We start from the raw sequence: 23,061 nt of genomic DNA, 5'->3' as shown, positions 1-23,061 counted from the left end.
CTCGACACGCTGATCATTTATATGCACCCTTCTGGTTATACTTCGTGGCAGGGTATTTACGGTGTCAGGGTATAAACTTAATTAAAGTTATCAGCGCTACAGTTATTTAAAAAGTGGAATCCAAAGCTAAAAACTTAAGGCTTTGTATGCAGTTTAATATTTGCAGAAGCATACTTTAAGGCGCAAACACACCGCAGGCAATTGCAAGCGCACGAATTTAATTTTCACAACATTTATCTACTAGGCGATAGTTTACAAATGAAAAAACCAACACTAACACACACACACACTTTCCTTTTTGTGTAAGCGTCTGATAGGCTGACAGCTACCTGCCACCTGACTGCCACTGCACATGACACTTTATGAACTTTTTCGCATGTGGTAGTGTGTAAAGCGTCACTATTTTGCATATGCAAAGCCAGCTTTTATACACCATAAAGCCACACATACAAGCAGCATGGCTATGTGCATGCATTAACCTTTTAGCACCGTTTGCATTGAGTGCCGAGTGCTAGCGAGCGAACGAACTACGACCATTTGTGTCAAAGTTTTCACCTACGACCTGCCCACTGACATGAACTCCGCTAGCTTGCCACTTTATGTTTCATAAGTAATTAAACTATCAGCATGACAGAGAGGCTGGACTTGAGCCCTGTTGCAACGCACCGCACAGCGATTGTTCGCAGCGGTTTGCGATTGAGCGACGGCTTTTCAAGGCAATTCGTTGCTAATTTCCTCCATATGCCACCGCTGTGTTGTATGCCACCATTTTAAATGGCCTTCTCCATTATTACAATTTTTTTTGTTTTAATTTTGTTGTATTTTTTATATTTTTTTAACTTTTTTTATATTTTTTTAACAGTTTTTTAATTTTTTTTCTCATTGCATTTATTTCATTTTTTCTTTATTTTTTTTTTACTATTTTTAAAGGAAAAGTTGTTGCTTGCGTACATCAACAGCATAGAGTCAAGCAAGTTGTCGACAATGTTTTCGCTTTCGCAAAGTAGTTGACGCCTGGTGAGCCCACAACGAAATTGTGGCAAGCAGCACTTGCATATATGTGTAGTCGCTTAATGTCACAGGTACCATATGCGCCAACACATTTATGTGTGTGTGTGTGTGTGCCTATATGAAAAAGTGACCTTGCGGCATAGAGCTGACAAACAACGTGGCAACTACACCAAAGCTACAGTGACATTAGTGTTAGCTGTTGTATTGCTATTGTTTTTGCTGTTGTTGCACCTGTGTGCCGAGTAGGCGAGCGCGCGCGTGTGTGTGTGTGCGTGATTGCGCTAGTGTGTGTAATTCCATTATCTTGTGGCATTAAGTAAGTTCTTTTGCCGCAGCGCACTTTTAAGTCAACTTTAATTTGAACCACAAAAAGTTTGCTTATGCAACAGCAGCCGGTAAGTAAGTGGCTTGCAACACAGCGCATAAAGTCAAGTTGCACAAACGTGTGTCTCTTGCGTATGTATTGAGTGGTTATGTGTCAGCATATGTTGGTGTGCTTGTGTGTGTTTTCACTTAACTAAAAACCTGCGTACCTTGGCGATTTCTAACTGTTTGCTAACACTAACTCTTATGATAAACAGCAGCCAGGAGCAACGGTAAACCAACATATCGGTAGGCAACTGCAGAAGTTAGCTGCTTCTATGTGGTGTATTGTTGTAATAAATATGCACTCTGAAGACAGACAATACTCACTTCTATTGTAAATTAAGGAAATAAATATTTTTTAAAATTTCCAAAATTTTCTTTAAATATATTTTGAACAAAATTGAATAAATTTTCAATATTAAAGAAACTGTGAGTACAAAACTATTTTTACATAATTAACCACTTAAAATCATGGCAGGTTATTTAATCAAGTCTCAATACAAAAATATTATTTTATGTACATAGTAGCCACCAGATTCCGGAACACTGCTATTCTACAAAAAAAAAGAAATTAAACGACAAATTATGAATTGAAGTGCAGGTGTCAAACATTAAACGGTGTCGAAGGCTACAACATGCGATAGCCTTTTACAAAGGTTTGTAAAACAAATTTCGTTATATAAATATTGCAGTATTTAATATAGTTGCCACCAGACTTTAGGAAAATATTTACAAAGATTTTCCTACCCAAAACCACGGATTTCCGCAATCCAATAGAACTGAAACTAAATTCGGTCCACAATATTGCCTTCCCCACAAGAGAGGAGTGGAAAAGGGACGAGATGGACAGTAATACAGGAATTAGCATCTAGTCGTTTACCAGACCACTGCAGTGTCTTCCAGGCGGAGATCACAGCAATTACAGAAAGCCTTGTGGTATTGACAAAAAGTGTGCTCACAACAAGGAGCATATATATATATACGGATAGCCAAGCGGCCTTGAAATCACTCAAGTCTCCAATGGTCTCATCCAAGCTAGTGAAAGAATGTCTTGACCTATTAGAGGATCTCACATCCTACTTCACAATAAACCTGCAATGGGTTCCAGGACATACTTGTAGTGATATCCCTGGTAACTGCGAAGCAGATGAACTAGCCAGAAAAGGCACCACTTTGCAACTAACCCCTGAAAAAGAGGGTATTTTTATACCTCTGGCAACTTGCAAACACTTAATCAGCGAACATGCTATAAGTATAGCAGAGTATCGGTGGAGACAATCAATAACCTGCTCAACCAGCAGACTAACGTGGCAGGAATGGAGCGTGAGTCGCACAAACCGACTACTAAAATTTAAAAGGAATGATATAAGAACTCTGATAGGAGTATTAACAGGTTACGGTCTAATTGGTAGACATTCCAGTAGGCTAGGTGTATCATACAACAACTATTGTAGAAGCTGTCAAGAAGTAGAAGAAGAAGAGACAGTAAAGCATCTTCTATGCGAATGTACAGCTCTATACAAGAAAAGAATCGCAACTATCGGTCGTGGATTCCTTGACGACGTATCGGAAGTTGCTAATATAAAATTATTTGTACTGATGAACTTCATCAGGAGCACAGGTTGGTTCAGAGAGGAGACGATAGAGTGAGGAAACATTAGTCCCGGTGGTATCACAATGGGCCTCCTATAGGCCTAGGTGCGTCGTTAGACAGCCACTCTACCTACCTACCTACCAACAAAAATTCAAAAACTCGAAAATTTTGAAATGGAAGTATGCAAACAAAAATTTAAATCGTTTCTAAAGCTTACACATAAGTGTTTAAGTTGCTACGAAATTGCCACATTTTAAAAAAAAATTCCCCAAACCTTCTAAGTGATTGAAATGCAATAGCCTTTTGCAAAAGTAAATGAAAAAACTTGATTAAAAAAATATCATAATAATTTATGGAGTGGCCAGACTTCAAACCAATGTCGAAAAAAAAATTTAAAAAAACATAAATTCCAAAAACCAAAAATTTTTAAAATTAAAGTGTTCTTACAAAAATTTAAATAATTTTTAAAACTCACACATAATTATTAAAGTTGCTACAAGGTTGCCACACTTACAAACACATTTAGAAAAAATTCGCCTGTTAAAGAATAAGAGAAAAACTTTCATTAAAGAAAATATTATTTTATGGTGTTGCCACCATAAATTCGAAAAATACGAAAATTGTTGAATTGAAGTGTGGATACAAAAATTTAAAGAATTTCTAAGGCTCAAACAAAAGTGTTAAACTGCCCACAAAGTTGCCACACTTTCAAAAATATGTGTCAAAATTTTGAAAAGCTTTTGAAAATTAAATCTTTATATGTTACAATTAAAAAGTGCATGAAAATGACGTTACCAGCCGGCAAAATTTAAACAAATAGTCAAGGCTTAAAAATTGAAGTTTTTCAAAACAATCCAACGAAATAAATAACAATTATAAAACTTTTTTTTAATAAAAAGCTGGCTTATTTAAAATAAAATATTTGTTTACCTCAGTTTTCTCGGGAACAAGTTAATTGAGAATTGCCTTTGGCTATTTTGACCATGTACTTATTGTATTTTAATTGGAAAATTTAACAGTACCATATCTTCCTCGAATCACCTCATAATAAACATAAGCCTCTGGTTGACTTTATCAGATATTAAGCTCCGCTTGTGACACATTATATAAAAGCAAAAGGTAGCATAACCTAACTTAACACCAAATAAACTGTCTTCTGTCTGTTCGGTTCATATAAATAAACTTAATCATAATGAAACTGTTAAGCGTACAGTCTTATAATAAAAAATTGTTTACCTAATCAACTTATAACTATGCTCCACAGCGAAGACAACGAATTTTCAAAAAGCTAAGTAGAGAAAGTACCCTTGAAATAACCATAGCAACACAGCATTTATAAGGCACAGCATAAGGTATGCATGGTGTGCCTAATAAATGCTGTGTTGCTCATACGACATGTAGTACGTTGTGTGTTGCTCACACGACATGTAGTGTATGAATGCTCAATACACTTGATATCTAATCTTAACCGTGTATAACTTTTAAAGAAATGGTTTTAAGAAAAAATGTATTAATCGTATTTTGTAAAATTTAAAATTTAGTTTTATAATATCCTTTTCTCTAAGTTGTAGATTTACTTGCTTAATGCAAAATATCAAATAGTCACCTGTTAAACACATGAGAAAAGCAAAAAGTTTTAGGCACGGTTTAAATGGAAAATAAACAGCTACTTTATGTTGAATAATTTTTTTAAAGCAAAAACTAAAACTTCAGTTGTCACAATCAAAAAAAAAACAGCTTTAAACGTACAGCCTTTTAATACACTCACATTGAAATATCACAAGCCTTTATCAACATTTAGCTCTACATAATCATTTCATATAATTTGGCACAAAAAATGTGTTCAAAACTGTTTAAAGCGCTCAACTTAATATCAAATATCACAAAAAAAAATATATATACATATATCACATATGATACATAAAAAAAGAATACAAAGTTACAAGCCATTTGACTTTTTTAGAAAGGGCGCTAAAAAGCATTTGTTCACTAATATATGCACACACAATGATATAAATATATAAAAAGTTATATAAATATGTATATGGGAGCATATATTTTTATATACTACATAAACTCATTTATGTGTCTGTCAATATGTCTATGTAAAACTCATCCCCATGAATGTACTTATGCATTTATTTCATATGTTACGTATACGCACTGTCGACTGCAAAGCAAAAGGCATACAAAAGTTTTGGCAACAAGTTGTATATAAGTACTGAGGTAAACTACCATAACTAGTATACGGTAGTATAGCGACTACTTAAAACTATACCCTCCACACTTAAGCGCACAGTAATAAAATGTGTCGCTTTGCCATAAAGAAACTCAAATAAAAGCATGTGCATACGTATTGGTGTATTATGCTGTTAAAGCGTATGGGTCTGCTACGCAAATCACACACACGACCGTACCTCAAATTATTATATCATTAAAGAATTTTTCATTGTTTATTTGTTGTAATTTGTGGCAAGTAGTCACAGAAGGACAAGGGCTAGCAGTGGAAGAGCAAGAGAAAGTTTAGCGACAGTTTGGCAAACCACAGACAAATATGCTGGCAAACAAATAAACCTGTTAACTCACACAAATATGTATAGTATACACGAGTTAACAGTAATGTTGTAAAATTTCAAAATTCACTGCTTTAAAGTTTCGAATTTTATATGGAACTTCGACGATTGGACCGCTGCGTAAGTGTAAATTGTGTACTTTAGCAACACATGCTTAGTTTTTACTGGCAGAGTTTTTACAAAAAAAAAAAATAAAAATAAATTTTTAATTATGTTGTTATGTGCATTAAACTTTGAGGGCTTTTGCATATTCTAATGAATATCCACTCATATTTTTTTAAATATTCCAAAAATGTTATATTTTTCTTTTATTTTCTCTTCAATTGCAGTGTGTCTGCCGCTTTGACCGCCAAGGTGCACTGTGCGAGTTACCCATCATCATCAAGAATGCCGCCTTCTCCGGCGATTCATATGTGTCGCACCGCATCCACAAGGACATACCACATCATGAGTCATTGGATTCGGTGCTGCCGATGCATGTACAACTGAAAGTGCGCACACGTGCCACAAACGGTCTGATAATGCTGGCCGCTGCTCAGGGCACCAAGGGCGGTCACTACATGGCGCTGTTCCTGCAGAAGGGTCTATTACAATTCCAATTCTCTTGCGGTTTACAAACGATGCTGCTCAGTGAGCTGGAGACACCGGTGAATACGGGCAATGAGATAACAATAAGAGCAGAGTAAGTACTAGTAGAGCATAATATTTGCAACACATTTTTAAAACTTAGATCGAATTTTAAAATAACTGTAATTTTATATTAATATATGTGGCTGTGCTTTTATTAAATACTAGCATAATATACAAATGTTCACTCGAACAAATTTTGAAGTTTTCAAAAAATTATTGCATATATTAGGGCGCTCTTGCCCTGAAATGGAATAAGCAGAAATATACACATAATTGCCATAATCACAAAGACCCAAACGAAAATTTTCTAGTGTGGCCAGATCGATCAAAGCGGAACAGCAATTCGAAGTTCTAAAAATTATTTGCATATTTTTAGGCGGCAACTAATTTTTTCCCTTTAATTAAGATGTCATAATGAGAAAAAGTCACCGAATGTTATCTAGTGTGGCCAGATCGATCAGCGCGGAACATAAATTCGAAGTTCTAAAAATTATTTGCATATTTTTAGGCGGCAACTAATTTTTTTCTTTTAATAGAGATGTCATAAAGAGAAAATGCCACTGAATAATATCTAGTGTGGCCAGATCGATCAAAGCGGGACAGCAATTCGAAGTTCTAAAAATTATTTGCATATTTTTAGGCAGCAAGCATTATTTTTCATATAATTGAGAATTTGTATAAAATTTTGGTATTCCCATGTTATTTTCGCTTCCACAAGTATCTTAGAACAAACAGAGCGGCCAAACTTTGAACACACCTTCGAGTACTGCAACTGCTTAGCATACAACTTAGAATGATAGCCCTTAATCCAACAATAACCACACACACATCCACTCACACATATGTATGTACATATATGTGTATTTCGTGCCTGCCAAACTAGTCAAGCCGATAGAGTAACCGAAGCTAGCATCATTTAGCGGACAAATCAATGCATATACTTAGTGGTCGTACACATATAACAACAAGAACAACAACAACAGTCATAACAATACCATAACTACAATGATAGCCTAGGTAAAGGCAAACGTCAAGGCAAAGATGCTAACCAAAGCAACGAGGACGACTGCCAGGACAATTGTTATCGCGCTATAATTATCGTAATTGCGTGCACACAATAATGGCTCTTGAGAAAGTCGCCTCACTCCATGCCAAGCTGCGCTGTGTGAGCGATTGGATGGAGAGCTCTGAGTGAAAGCGTTGAGGGGTCGATCGGAAATGCCGCCAAAGGACATAATTTCGGCGTGAAAGCTCATTAAGGCTAAAAGCGGTAATTTCGTGAATGAGAATGCCCTTCCGCTTCCGTTAGCGCCACGCGCATCTATTTACATACCTTTTTACATACCGTTATAGTACGTCGATGTGAAGGGAAGGCACTGCGCTTACTACTACATATTCTAGGTTTGCCGTTAGGGATATTTATTTTCTCGCTTTCTCCTCATTTTCCCTCATTCTGCGCTCGTTTTGCTCTTTGCCTTACGAGTTTCCTTTGTCTAAATAACTACTTGCCAGTGTTAGTTTTATTAGTTCCATTTGCTTACCTACTTATTTCTCTATTTTCGATATTCGGTAAATAGTCCCCGGAGAGCAATAAAAATGTGGTTTGTGTCGTGCTTTCGCCTTTTTTTACAAGCTTGAAGAGTGCATTATCCACTAAGGATTTGGCAAGCTATAAAGAATATGCTCCGTAATAAAAGCATACATACACACATATATATGTTATATGCATATATATAATATATAATATGTGCTGAAATGTATGTACATACTGCTATATATGTGTGTCTGCACGTTCATATTTATATATGTATGTATGCGTGCTTGCTCATATCGCCCCGAGCCGAATGCTCTTAAACTGCCGTCTGGCATTATTATCATTGAGCATGAGCGCTGGCATTAGTGGGGCAAAATGGTCAAGTGCGCCTTGAGCCAAAATGTTTGAATAGTGTACTCAAGTAATTCACTTCAAACGGTTATTATCTCCCATACACATATGCACGGCTGCAAGTAAATATGACAACTTGTGTGGTATGCCATCATAAGTTCAGTTGTATGTGTGTGTTTGCTATTTGAGCAACCAATAATAAATTAAACCCATTCTACGTCGTTATATTGAGTAATAGTAAAAAAGTGGGAGAAAATAAATGTGAGAACATCTAGCATTTTATGAGACTTTTACTATATTTTGACTTGACTATTATGTTAACATGACACTGCGCCGAAATGTAGGCAACGATTAAATTATTTTCTTATTTGTTATAGAAAATAAAGTTTTATGGTAACGATACAAGTAACTAAGGTTTAAGAAAAAAAGAGTTGGTCTTTCCGACGGTCTGACCGTCTTCCTATCAGCATATACGTGAACTAGTCCCTTAGTTTTTGAGTTATCGGTCTGAAATTTTGCACACTTCTTTTTCTCGCCAAGAACCTGCCATACAAACTGACCGAAGTTCTTGTAGATAAAACCTTTTCAATATCCGAAATAATTGTTCAGATTGGGCTACTATAGCATATAGCTGCCATACAAACTGAACCATCAAAAGCAAGTTCTTATGTGGAAAACTTTTTTATTTAAAGAGATATCTTCAAGAAATTTGGTACAGAATTTATTTTTAAGGTTTTTGTTTTTTTATTTTTATTAGTTATAATTATTAATCTTACTATATTCAATATAAATGAACATATTTCAAATATATCTACATACACTTTCATATTTAATGTCTCATATGAGTATGTGCGTATAAATACGTAAATATAAATACGTGACATCTTCGCTTTTGGTTCATTGAATGTTTGTGGCTATTAACGTAAATTCATCAGCATGTGGCAAAATGTGCATTTTCGATCCAATGACGGTCAACGAGTTGAGCACGAAATACGCATTACCAAAGTATTCGGAAATTTATAGCTCGTAAATAGGCAAATAAATACGTATACTACTACTACTGCCACTAATACATACACATATACTTATGCTACACTTTTTCCGCACTTATGCGCACTTGCATGCTCTTGCCTCTTCCATTTTCGCCTAATTTCCGATAAGTTGGTGCTCATTCACTAAGCTGATCATTTGCGACGCTTTTACTTGGGTCCTTTTTGGTCATGGCCAACAAACACTGTAAGTTGGCTTATTGCACTTGAATAACGCTTGGCTAGTGAGCTAAAGTGAAAGTGGTGGCCTGATGTGCGGTTGAACCAATAAAATCATAAAATATGTACATACACATATATATATATATACTTCACATGGATATGTAATAAATATGTCTGTGGTGTACAAATATGCTTCCTGTGAAATATGTGTTTTTGAGTTATTAAATGCTCATTCAAGCTCAAGTGTTGGGTCAAGTATAGTATTTTAGCATATTTTACATACATAGGTGAATATATATATACATATACAAATATACCTGCTTCTTTAGTGAAAATATCAAATATTGGGGGAAAATTGGGAAAAAAAAACCTTGTGTGAAAGTATTAGGATTAATTGTTAGACCACTTATTCTACCAGAAATTATTACTATATTACAAAAACAAAATATTAAATTCGGCCGCACCGTAGCTGCAATATTCTTCACCGGTACTTTTATTTATAGTATAAAAGGGTATAAAAAAATCTTGATTTTCATCGAACAGCTTACACTGCTGCAGCTATTTGCTACAGTGCTCCAATCCGAACAATTTGTCTTGAGATTTTTGCACTGTACAAGTATTTGATAATAATCTATGTCAAATTTCATAAATACAATTTGTCAAATAAAAAAGTTTGCCATAGAAGAACTTGATTTTGATCGGTCAGTTTGTACCGCAGCTATATGCTATAGTGCTCCGATCTACACGATTTGTTCGGAAATCGTAGCATTGCCTTGCATAATAATTTTTACAAAATTTCGTAAAGATACCCTGTCAAATAAAAAAGTTTTCCATACAAAGACATGATTTTGATAGTTCAGTTTGTATGGCAGCTATATGCTATAGTGCTCCCATAACGGCGATTCCGACAATTGAGCAAATTCTTAGCGAGAAAAAGAAGTGTGCAAAATTTCAGATCGATAACTCAAAAACTACATACGAACAGACAGACGAGCATGGCTAAATTGACTCGGCTCGTCACATTGATTTCATTTCATTTAACTATATATATACTTTAGAATGTCTGGCACTTTTTCTACTGGGTGGAAAATTCGTGGCAATCTTAATATACATTGTTCAGGTTAAAAAAAAACCAAAAAAGTTTTTTTATAATTTTATAAGTTTTCATTAACTTATTTATTTTGATAACGCCAGACCAAATAACTTAAAAATACCGCGAAAGTAGAAAATTTAATATATAAAATATTTTAGTTTAACTGCCATAAACACAGAAATAACTAGGATTATTCCGAACAACAATCCAAAAACAAAAAATATAGTATTTTTACCCTTCATTTGACTTTCAAAACTAATTTTCTTAATGCGGAATTTCAATGCAAACTAATGGATTGAAAGAAAACTTATGAAATTCCCTGAGCCAAACTTAGCAATCAAATTGTCAATGGTCAAACTGAAATTTAACAGTGAAAAGTTTTTGGCAGCACCACCCGCTTTTCCAATTCATTGAACAATCGAATGCCCGAAACACAAAGACGCCAGAACACGAGTGAGGCGCACACAGCTGGCAAATAGATTCAAATAGACAAGAAAATACTCGTATCCAAGTAAATATATGTATGTACAAATATGTGTCAATGTGTGTATGTGTGTGTGTGCATAGAAAAATTTATCAATGATTTAGCTACAACTCACCTGAGCCTCGAGTTTACCGAAACCAACAATCAGTGACCCAGTTTGTTGCTGCAATTCCTGACAAACAATAAAACAACAAAAAAATAAATAAATTGAATAAGTGCAAAACAAAAAAAATGTAAACAAAAAAAACGACGAAAGCTAAAGTAAAAATAAGGAAATTCGAAAATACACAATATGGCCAACATTTCTCATATGAGCTACTAATACGGGTCATTTCTCATTTCCTGTGCTTTTACTTTATTTCAATTTCATGTTTTTTGGTTGTTTTCTATTATCTATGCTGCATAGAAAATAGAGGAATGCCAGGAATTGTTTTAGCGCAGCAAAAACAGCGAAAAGGGAGGAAAATAAGTAAATATTATGCAATCAATGCAATTGTAACTCACTAAGTTCTACTCTCGAATGTCACATAAAAATGCCAGGACAAAGCGTAAACGATAAAAAAGAAGGAAGAAAGTGTAAAGAAATGAAAAAAAGCAACACAACATTGTTGAAAATATCAGAAGAAAATAAAAATAAGAAAAATCCTGGCAAAAGCAATAAATTAGTAAACTGAGGGCCAACACAAAGGCAACGTATTGTTCGTAGAGAAACCAAGGAACCCTAATAAAATGAAACGAGAAGCAAATAAGCTAGGCAAAGTATGAACAGAACCGCATGTTAGATGCGCAGGAGAATTTAAAATATTGAGGTCAAGAAATAATAGAAATAAGTATGCACTTTTTATCGTATGTAGATGATAGCCGAAGATTTGGAACAAATCTGATATTTTCGATACCTTGACACTCAATACCTTAAACTGCAACTTCGTATTAAGCTTTTCATGTGCTTTTGCATTCAGCGCTTTATTCGGCTTTAACTTATGCTGAATACGTTACCCTACAACTCTTAAACTATAACTCCATACACAGCTTTTCATGTGACATACAGCTTCTTATTAAGCTCTCATTATCTTAAGCTGATTAAGTACTATAGCCAGAAGCTTATCAGGTGATTTAATTGCGGCATTCAGCACTTTATTCCGCTATAATTCTCTTAAACTGAGGACGTTACACTAGAACTCTATATAAAGCGTTTCATGTGTTTTGGCATTGAGGGATATATTCAGCTCTCATTCTCTCATTTGTCATAAGTGCTGATAGCCAAAAGCTTTCACTGCGGCATGCAGCGCCTTATTCAGTTATCATTCTCTCGAGCTGAATATGTGCTGAAAGCCAAGAATTATCAGTGGCTTTCATTGAGGCACTCAGCGCTTTATTCAGCTTTTACTCTCTTATTTCATTGCGACATTCACCGCTTTATTTAGCTATTCTTCTCTTAAGCTGTTACGTTACGCTATAACTCCATATAAAGCATTTCAGGTACTTTGGCATTGAGGGATGTATTCAGCTCTCATTATCTCATTTCTCATAAGTGCTTAAAGCCAAAAGCTTATCGGGCGCTTTTATTGTAGCATGCAGCTTATTCAGCTTTCACTCTTTTAAGCTGAATACGTTACAGTAGTTATCGCAAGGTCAAATGAACTAGAGCGATTTAAAATATCCTAAAATTAAGAGCAGGCAGTAAAGTGTATCAGAAGATATCTATGTGCTAAAGTTGGTTGAGATCGTTTGAGTAATTGCTGTGATATAAAAAGTCAAATAGAAGCGGCTGGTATCACGGCCATAGGTACTATACCATACTCTTTGAACTTTTTTGGCACAACTATTTTCAAAATCAAAGTTTCAAAATCAAAAAGTAATAGCTATGTATTCCAGCATTGAAAAGCAGCATGTATTTCTTTCTTAAATCGCTATTTTATAAAAATTTTGAGATTTTTTGATAAGTCATAAAATGCCTTCGACTTTCGATGTTCGAGTTTCGATTCCCAATTGCCAGCAAATCTCGAGGATCGAGTGCCACTCTTAATTCGCACCTTTATTTGTAGGAACTTTTAACATTATTTTGAATAAATAAATGAATGGGCGTGGCAGTCCAACGAATATGCTTAAAACGTCTTTATTTCGGGGTTTCCGATTTTTTTTATACCAAATTTCCAGAACATATCTCACTAAAGTGTCGAAACGGACTGGCAAAATAGTAAACATACAAATTGCAATTCCTCTGCTTATTATTTCATATTATTTTTAACTCTACACGCAACTTCGGTTTAAACCGTTAGTGGAACAAATTTATTATACTCAGCGCAACATCTGGTGAGAGTATCAAAATGAAAGTGAAACATATTTTATTTCAAGGTATATGACGTTACTTCAAGGTATATACACAAACACACACCAGAACATGGTGTGATTGAAGTACATTGTAGCAATTTCGCCGCATATTCCTGCTGCCACTGATTCTCGCCGTCGTGGTCGCATTTCAACTATATTGCCTTATATTTGTTGTTATTGCAGCGTTTTTGTTGTTGTTTCTGCTGTCCATGCTGCGTTACCAATAAAATTCACGTGTGTAACAATAAGGCAAAACACTCACGTACAAGCAGGTGGCACGCGGACGCTATAAAATACAACTTGGTGTCGCTACAATGCTACTTATAATGGGCTACAAAGTAAGAAAGAATAAGCAACAACAGCAAAAAGGTTTTGGTAGTTAAACATGAGCTCAAAGTTGCATTATTATGCATGAGTGGCAGATCTGGATGTGTTTGAAGCACTTCTCGAAGGAAAATGAAAAAGGAAATAAAATTTGTTAAGGTAGCAGCAGCAAATGCAATCAATTAAAAAGTGGCAGTGTGGCGATTGTGCCGGGACAATACATTTGTACTTATACATAAAATGTAATAAGCAATTGTAACTTTAGATTTGATATATCTAATCGGAAATTTTGATACCTAACTACCCATTAACTCAAGCTATAAATCCATATAAGATTTTTCAGGTGCTTTCGAATTCTATGTCTTATTCAGCTATTCATCTCTTGAACGTTACTTATCGCTAGGGCACATGAACTAATGCGATACGAGTATACCGAACCGTTGTAAGCCGAATTCGAACGAATAATGAATTTTCAATGTATCCTTTTATGACTAAAATACGCTCGAAGGTTTGCAAATACCTGATTTTTTTTTTTATTTGCAGAACAAGAAATGACCTGGAAGTGTGAGAAATAAAGATTAAATATTTTTGTTTGTTCAGAAATCAGCTGTGATACAATTTTATGTACTCCTTATAAAATTCTATCACAACGCCACCTGGCCTTATTTTTAGATACAAATAAACTTACTACTTACTGCACTACCCAAACTAATAATTAAATAAACTACAAAAATTAATTATTTGCATAATAATTATATAACTTGATCAAATTGTACTAAATTTTAATTACATAACTAGTTTCCGACTTTAAATACACAAAACCAAAGATATATTTCTTATAAAATCTCTTGATATTATGTTTTGGGAAGTGTCAAACTTCATTTACGTTCACTTTTATCGATTTCTCTATGAAAAACGAAAAAATCAGAACACATTGCCTACATTTAGGCACATATGACACTATGCCGATACAAAATAATAAACGGTAATATAATAAACGATGAAATAAGAACTCAAACCTTCACTTACACCACTTTCAATAATTTCTCATCATACAACTCAAAAACGTTGCCTACATTTAGGCTTGTAGGACAAAAGAACCATTCGAAATGCTGAATTTAAATAAAATTAGCCTTTAAAAATTTATAAAATAAACCGAAACTAAATTTCTAATAATTTAAACACCAAATGCAAACAAATTAACAAATTTCTGTGAACTTGAAAAGCTTTTAGTTTTTTGGTTGCTTACATTTAAGCGCAAGAATGTACTATACAAAAGCGCGCACGGTTTGCTTTTCAATAGCAAATATTTCCAATACATAAATTCGTATATTTATTTCAAAAGTAAAAAAATGTTGCACACTTATTTAATTCAATTTGCACTGTGCAACAATTGTTGCAGGCAACCCAATAAACAATATAGAAATATTGAATTGGCGGCTATTCAAGGCAAAGGTTCGAAAAAGTGTACTTCTAACGAAAAATACAAAGCGTATATAAACTTTATTGCAAAGAATTTCAGCTATTAGCTTCAAACGTGTGCACTCCTACTTGCTGCCACGTACTCTCTCCAAAGTCGCCACTGTAGCCCCCACAAATTGGTACACAAATTCCACACATGTCAGTAGCCACATACAAGTATATGCCAACAAAGTTTATTTATATAACATATTGAATTTGCACTATTTTCACATAATCTGCACATACATACATATATATGTGTGCATGTATATACAAGTATGTAAAGAGAAAAAGCAAATTTCCTCTGGCCAGCACCCACGCTTCCTCCACATGTAGCGCGCTTTTCCGTTGCAAACAAAGCATATGCAGCAGCTCACCTTTGACTGACCGCCAATAAATTCCTGTTCAAGGACATTGTGCCAGTTACGGCAGGCGCACGTGCAACCATGACAACAACAACAACAGAAACTGTGAACATTGGAATACTTTAACACATACAAACATAGTTCTAAGTTAACAATCAACGGCAAATAAATAAAAAAACGGGAATGAAAGAGAAAAATTAAATGCAATAACAAAAACAAAAAAAATGTTAACTTCGGTTGCACCGCAGCTAGAACACACTTCATAAATTAAAAATACTGCTTATGAGGACTTGGTTTCGGTCGGTCAGTTGGCATGGTAGCTATATGCTATAGTGATCCGATATCGGCGGTTCCCACAAATGAGCAAGTTCTTGGATAAAAAAGCACGTGTATAAAATTTCAGATTGCTATCTCAAAAACTGAGGGACTAGTTCGCATATATACTGCTCTACTAACTAACATATAGTCACACGTATTTATATGTGTGTGTGATCGTGTTGACAACTGGTTGGTTAGTTGCTGAGTTCACCATCGCCAGCGCACCTTCACACCCATGCATGGACCTACGCCATGGCATGACTAGACAGTCGCTCGTTGCTCCATTTGTACATATTGTACATAGGCTACTGTAGCGAGCTGTTATTGCCGGCGTTGGGCAATTTCGCTATTCGCTTAAGAAAACTTTACAAGCTCGTAAATAAGCTAGTAAAAATTTACGCCACAAATAACTAACGCATAAATAAAGTACCGCTACAAAATGCACACACACGCAAGCACTTTGGGCGCACACACCTGGCTGGTTGCGGCAATACTTGTAGTTGTCGCAGCTGGCGAAAGTTACCTTGGCGATTTTCAGCAAACAACGTTTTTAATGCATTTTTTTCTCGAATTTTGCGTAAATTGCCACAGCAAGCTATTTACCGACTGTATTTTCTCACACTGTCTTGCCATTACGCATACATGGGTGCGAAGAAATTTTCCAATTAATTAAATGCTTATGCACTGCAATGAATTTCCGCGCGCAATTACACTTAAATATACTTATTTTTAAGTACATACAGAATTATATTATACCTATAAACAACATGTTACACATATAAACAATATATGTATATGTGATATAAATAAAAACAAAATATAACACATTGCAACTATATTTGTTTGTTTGTAAGAAAAATTTAACACTTAGCTTATCACTTCCTTTTCCTAACTTTTTTCTCTCGCCTATTTTCTTTGCAGATTGGATTTCAGTCGCAATTACACGCATTGCAATGCCTCACTGTTGGTCAACGACACGCTCGCCATGTCGGGCGATCAGCCGACTTGGCTGAAATTGTTGCCGCCGCGCATGCACACACCGGAAGTGATACTCAATACATGGTTGCATTTAGGTGGCGCACCGCAGGCGCCGATCGGCCTGATTATCGAACTGCCACCAGCCCAGAGTGGCACCGGCTTCACGGGCTGCTTACATTCGTTGCGCATAAACGAAGAGACGCGCGAGATATTCGGGTGAGTAGTTGGGGAACGATGTTGTTAAGAATAAATGTCGAATATATTGATTTGTTTCTGATTGCCGAAATGAAAAAATCATTTGTATTTCTAAAGATATTTCTGTTACAATATCAGTGAAACTGATATAAATGTACCCCAATTAATATCCTCTGCAAAAACGCGAATACTACAATACTTAGTATTGCCATAAGTTCTGTTACAAAGTGCAGTAAATTTAGAGTGCTAACCGAAGCTCTCAAACATCACTGACCGGCTCGCTCGATTTTGCAACTCTCTCTAAGGAATTTTCTTCAACGACTCAAGAGCAAAAATAAAAATGTATTTACCGCTTTTACGCGAAATTCGACCACCACCGAATTTTTTGTTCCCGAAACACGAACATCCGCTCGGGGAAACGAGTCAGAAGACAATTACGACCACAAAAAATAAAAAAATAAATTTCTAGAGGAATTAAAGGAAATACCAGCCGAAATGCAAACAGCAGTGTATATTAGATAGGATAAATAATAGGCTTTCTTGTAAAGACTCAAATGGATACGCTATGAAACCACCCAAATTCGACATATACCTATATATTATAATTTGAAATTTTCTTTATTAGTCTTAAGTACCAGTACTTCAGTTAAACAGCTACAGCTTCTTAGCTAGAAGATCTCAAAACCTCCCAACCTCTTCGTCCCAACACTCTGATTGTATTAAGTGGTTATTAATTACCATTAATTGAGTGCAACAACTATGTTCTCTACCAAATACATACAGATGCATGCTTCCAAGTAATCCTTTCATCTAAATATCACTAATTCGAGTATCGCTACTTGAGACCGGCTTATTACAGAAGGCGCTGAACTCACAACTTTCACGCCTTTGTGAAAAACTTTATCCCCTGACATGCTATACATCGACATTTTTTTTGTAAGTATGGTAGATGCGTTTAACGTTAAAGAGCGACATTTTTCAGCATCACTGAGTGACAAACAATTTTCGTCGATAACTTTGCCGGCGAAGAAAGCGCACAAAATATTCAATGTTTGACATTTGTTCTGGGCAACAAGAGCGCAGGAGAGAGAGACAGTGTAATATGAGCACACAAAAATGTAGCAGCAACAGCTACAACAGCAACAAGAAGTCGTAGTAGTACACTCACTTAGTTAAGCATATCTCGTAATTAATTTGCAAAGTTCGGGTAGCAAAAGTTTTCGATAACTAAACTCATTGGTGGACTCGTTGCTGCACTCAGAAATTAATTTAACTTTTCGAAAATGTCAATTGTGTGCCACTTGACCTCGCCGCGTGGGGGGTGAGAAGGTCGCAGGGTCGCAGGGAGGGCGGCTGAGAGAGAGAGAGAGATAGAGGGAGAGAGGAAGGCAGTGAGCGGCAGGGAGTTGACTATGGTAATGCTATTTACAGCGCAAAGATGAGAAGCGCCGCAACGCTGTGGCACTAAAGTGCACTTAAGCGCATACATACACACTCACACACACACACATACTTATATGTCTGTAAATGTATTGTACAAGTGCACAGTGTGCTAATTTAAATGTCAATATTAGCAGCAATGCGAGTTCATAAATATTTCAATTGTGCTGCACTGCCCTGCACTTGCAACACAGTACTGCAACTGACCCAACGACCCATTAACTAACCCATTGACAGTCAACTAGGATGGCGCGCAATCGCCCGTACAATCGCCATAGCTTCCAATTGTGCTGAGCGCTGCACTTTATAAGTGAACCCAACACCCACCAAAAACCACCAATATCTGCACCATCTCACACCACCATCACCAAAAACACCAGAGGAGCCTTTAGTCGTTGGTGCGTTGCCGTCATCTTTTCAGTTTCCGCACACTAAACGCCAAAGAATCGCTTCATTTCCATTTCGTTTCCGTTCGACGTGAAATTGTCATTCACAACGCGCGCCCACCGTTGCCAAGCGACCCACGGCTTTCGCGACCCACTTGCCATTTTTGCCTAGTCGCTCTTCTGCATTTTGCTTGTTGCTTGCATATTTTATTCCGAGTGCATTCTAAACGACCAGAACTGTAGCGTTTAGTTCATTGTTTAAATACTTGAATGCTCGGAAATCGCATGACCGTTGGGTTCGCGCCGCCGTTGGTATCGCCATGCCATGCCACCAAAAAAACAACAGTTAAAAGCGCTTTTGCACCACTTACCTGCTGTGCATCCAAAATGCGTGGAGTGAGGGATGTGCGCTTGGGTTCAGGAACAAAAACTTTACAATGTCGTACAAGTATCTATTCAATTGTGAAGCGTGAATAAAAATTCTGCTGGTACTTGTGACATACATATACTATATACACGAATTTAACGGCACTTCTCTACTTTTCAATATGGATAGCTTTAAATTTGCATGCCACAAAGTATTCACTAAAGGTATCAAGTTTATGAGCTCTTAAAGATAATATTTATATCAAATGGTGTGCCATTCGTAAACTGAGAATTTAAAGTGGAAATTAGAGAAGAAACAGAAAGTGGTTAAAAAAGGACGGATATGAGAGAATTATACAACATACCTAACTTCTTAACTTCAGTCTTATCCAATAGTATTGAACCGCTCTATTAGATAATTCTATGTTTCTATCAGTTCTAATTGCCATTTCTTTTGGAGAGAGGTTTCTTTGTTAGCCTCGAAAGCTAGTCAGGTGATTAAATCTTGTCCAGGGTAACTTTAAGTTCTTGTGATTATTAGTATCTCTCAGCATAGGCCGAGAATCGGTCGAATTAAATCATGTATGATAGTAATCCATAGTCCTTATAATCATGGCATAAAAGTAGTCCTATTGGCTCAGTCATTTCCTCTCATTTGCATTACCGTTGCCATATCTTAAGTACGGAGTTATCCTTCTTTCACAACATTTCCCTCAAGCCTGCTAAGATCGGTATGGGAACCATTTCCTACAGCGTCGGATCTACGTAGTCAGAATGGATTCAGTTTTGTATCTGATAAAAACCTGTCTTCTTAGAAGCTTTGCTCAGGCGAAAATAGTGTTTCAACTTTTATACTGCCTTAGTTCAGACGTTCTAGTGCATGATTATCATTGAGAGGCATTTGTTTTGAACCCTTGTACTAGGGCTCTTAAAATTATTCGAATAAACCGAAAACCGATTTTTCGAATATCCGGTTTGTAACCTTTCGTAAGAGTACTAACCGGATAGTACTACAATTTGAATAGTAGTTCTTCTACGACTATACGAATAGTCGTTCAACTGTGACTGTTCAAATAGTTGCTCTGCTACGATTTTTGAATACATAAGAATTGCTTCAAATACATGCAGCCTTTGACTTATACTTTTTGAGTTTTTTTTTTAATGAATAGTGCAAACTGACCATTATTATTCGAATTATGTCCTATACGCTTAATTCGTTTAGTCGATTGGTCGAATACCAAGAGCTCTACCTTGTACACTAAAATGATAGGTAACATTTTCTAACAACTATCGATTTTCAAGAACATAATAAGCAATTAGTCGATAAATTTGTAGCTTGAAACTAGTAGGAGACTAAAACATCACCATCAAGGTTCATATTAATAAAGGAAGGCCGTATATTCGTCATACTGCTGTATTGGGACTGTCTGTTTTTAAAAACCCGACAGGTTTCTCTTTAATTAACTCATGTCTACAATGGAGTTTATAGGACATACGACTTTACTGATCTCTTAAATATTAATGACTTGTGTTAATGGAGTTTGGTAGTATATCAACCATTTAATAACCACATTTCAAAACGGTCCGCTTTACTTCTTAAAATTATTGTTTAATATTTAATTTTATTGCTTAATAATTCCCTTCCTCCTCCTTAATCTCTTACGTTGCAGTGACGCTTTGGACGGCTTTGGCATAACGGAATGTGGCTCACTCGCCTGCTTGTCGAGTCCGTGTCGCAATGGCGCTGCTTGCATTAAAATCGAAACCAACGAAGTTGATGAGAATGGCGAAAAGGCGGAAAAGTGGAAATGCAAATGTCCAACCGGTTATATGGGGCCAACTTGTGAAATCTCCGTTTGTGAAGATAATCCCTGTCAGTATGGCGGCACTTGCGTACAATTTCCAGGCAGCGGCTACCTCTGCTTATGTCCTTTGGGCAAGCATGGTCACTACTGCGAACACAGTAAGTAAAACTTTGCGGAAAATAACCATACACACGTACATGATTGCATAATACACAAATTCGAAGAAACCATCCTCATCCCTGCAAATCGTTAGACTTTTTTCAAGTATTCAGTGTTCGTGCATACAACCATTGGTAATATTGTGTTCTCGTCCACATGTACTCGTATTCGTACTCGTACATAGGTACATTGCAGTAATGCAACTTGGAAAACAGGCAACTAATCAAAATTAAACTACCCAAAACCGCTGTGAAACCCAATCCTTTTTCTTCTCCTACAAATATCCTAATACAAAAAAAAAAACAAGATTTTCCTGCCCATACGATTTCCCCCGCTACAATTAAAAATCTTACAGATCTCGAAGTCGCCCTACCGTCGTTCTCGGGCAGCGTTAATGGGCTCTCGTCCTTTGTCGCCTACACTGTGCCCATACCGCTGGAATACTCGATCGAGTTAAGCTTCAAGATATTACCGCAAACGATGTCACAAATATCACTGCTCGCGTTCTTAGGACAATCCGGTTACCACGATGAGAAGAGCGATCATTTAGCGATCAGCTTCATACAAGGCTACATTATGCTCACTTGGAATTTGGGTGGTGGACCTCGACGCATATTTACACAAAAACCGATTGATTTCCGTTTGGATGCACCACGTGTGCCCTACGAGATCAAAGTTGGACGCATTGGTCGTCAGGCTTGGCTTTCGGTGGATGGTAAATTCAATATTACCGGTCGTTCACCGGGCAGCGTTAGTCGCATGGACGTAATGCCTATACTATATTTGGGTGGACATGAGATAGCGAATTTCAATACGCTACCGCACGATCTTCCGCTACATTCAGGCTTCCAGGGTTGTATCTACGATGTGAACTTGAAGGCAGGTCAGGTGACAGTGCCGTTGCAGGAGACGCGTGGTGTGCGCGGACGTGGTGTTGGACAATGTGGCACCAGAGAATGCCACCGACATGCCTGTCAACACGATGGCGCCTGTTTGCAACATGGCGCCACTTTCACGTAAGTTTTCTGAAGCTTTTGTTATAAGTTATGGCTTGAACTATAGATATGGGTCTTAATTTTAGCTGCATCTGCCAAGAAGGCTGGTACGGACCATTGTGCGCTCAGCCCATTAATCCATGTGACTCGTTCAACAACAAATGCGCTGAGGGCTCAACATGTGTGCCACTGGTAAATGGTTACGAGTGCGATTGTCCGGTGGGCAGAACGGGCAAAAATTGTGATGAAGGTAGACCTAGTCTTAGTTATTTATATTTTGATCCCCTATAAAATAACCAACTTTCGCTCCCGCAGATATACGCTCGCTAAGTGATGTCTCGCTAACCGGTCGTCGCTCTTATTTGGCTGTACGTTGGCCCTACCTCTATGATAGCTCCGATAAAATTGGTTCGAAACGTTCGCAAATTATCAGCTATCGCAACTTTACGAAAAAACTGATGCCACCGAAACCGATTGCCTCCTCCAATCAGCACTTCGTTATGAAGTTGCTCAACGAAGTAGAGAAACAACGCAATTTCTCGCCTGTACCGCTTATGGGTTCGAAGACTTTTGAAGAACATCATCGCGTACAATTCTTTTTCATCGAATTCCAATTGCGTCCACTCTCGGAACGTGGTTTGCTACTCTATTTCGGCACTTTGAACAATAATCTGGATAAGAAAGTCGGTTTTGTGTCACTCTCACTACAAGGTGGTGTTGTGGAATTCCGCATTTCGGGTCCCAGTAGCCATGTGACAGTCGTACGAAGCGTACGTATGCTCGCAATTGGCGAATGGCATAAGATCAAGATGGCACAACGTGGACGCTGGCTGACGCTTTGGGTTGAGGGTAGCGCATCATCGGCGCTAGCACCTTCCGCCGAAGTACTTGTCGAACCCGATTCCCTACTATACATTGGTGGACTTAAAGATTTATCCAAACTGCCACATAATGCCATTTCTGGCTTTCCCATACCATTCCGTGGCTGCGTACGTGGTCTGGTGGTCAGCGGTACGCGTATTGTGCTCAACGAAACAAATATAATGGGTAAGTATTGAGAGAGTAGTAAACTTTTGTTTGTTTGAGATTGA

At 36.8% G+C, this 23,061-nt stretch overlaps 2 protein-coding genes across 12 annotated transcripts in view; one reads left to right on the top strand and one right to left on the bottom strand.

Annotated features, from left to right (window-relative positions):
• Nucleotides 1-23,061, top strand: part of eys (eyes shut) — a 136,240-nt gene that overhangs the window by 101,905 nt on the left and 11,274 nt on the right. For 3 of the 5 annotated variants that reach the window (XM_036370326.2, XM_036370324.2, XM_036370325.2), the window contains exons 6-11: nt 5,874-6,226; nt 16,568-16,840; nt 20,682-20,974; nt 21,283-21,991; nt 22,057-22,220; nt 22,286-23,017. In XM_036370326.2, the coding sequence (XP_036226219.2) occupies nt 5,874-6,226; nt 16,568-16,840; nt 20,682-20,974; nt 21,283-21,991; nt 22,057-22,220; nt 22,286-23,017 (2,524 nt within the window). The remainder of the gene's footprint in view (nt 1-5,873; nt 6,227-16,567; nt 16,841-20,681; nt 20,975-21,282; nt 21,992-22,056; nt 22,221-22,285; nt 23,018-23,061) is intronic. The other 2 variants (XM_036370328.2, XM_036370327.2) reach the window with 1 other exon arrangement.
• Nucleotides 1-23,061, bottom strand: part of LOC106622541 (uncharacterized) — a 144,847-nt gene that overhangs the window by 112,728 nt on the left and 9,058 nt on the right. For 4 of the 7 annotated variants that reach the window (XM_036370329.2, XM_036370331.2, XM_070107452.1 and 1 more), the window contains exon 2: nt 10,963-11,019. The exons of the other annotated variants lie outside the window; for them this stretch is intronic. The gene's annotated coding sequence lies outside the window, so the exon portion shown is untranslated. The remainder of the gene's footprint in view (nt 1-10,962; nt 11,020-23,061) is intronic. 7 annotated transcript variants of the gene reach the window in all.

The sequence above is a fragment of the Bactrocera oleae genome, chromosome 3 (assembly GCF_042242935.1).
Source record: "Bactrocera oleae isolate idBacOlea1 chromosome 3, idBacOlea1, whole genome shotgun sequence".
In the NCBI taxonomy this organism is placed as follows: domain Eukaryota; kingdom Metazoa; phylum Arthropoda; class Insecta; order Diptera; family Tephritidae; genus Bactrocera; species Bactrocera oleae.
This window is presented reverse-complemented; position numbering and strand designations above follow the sequence as displayed.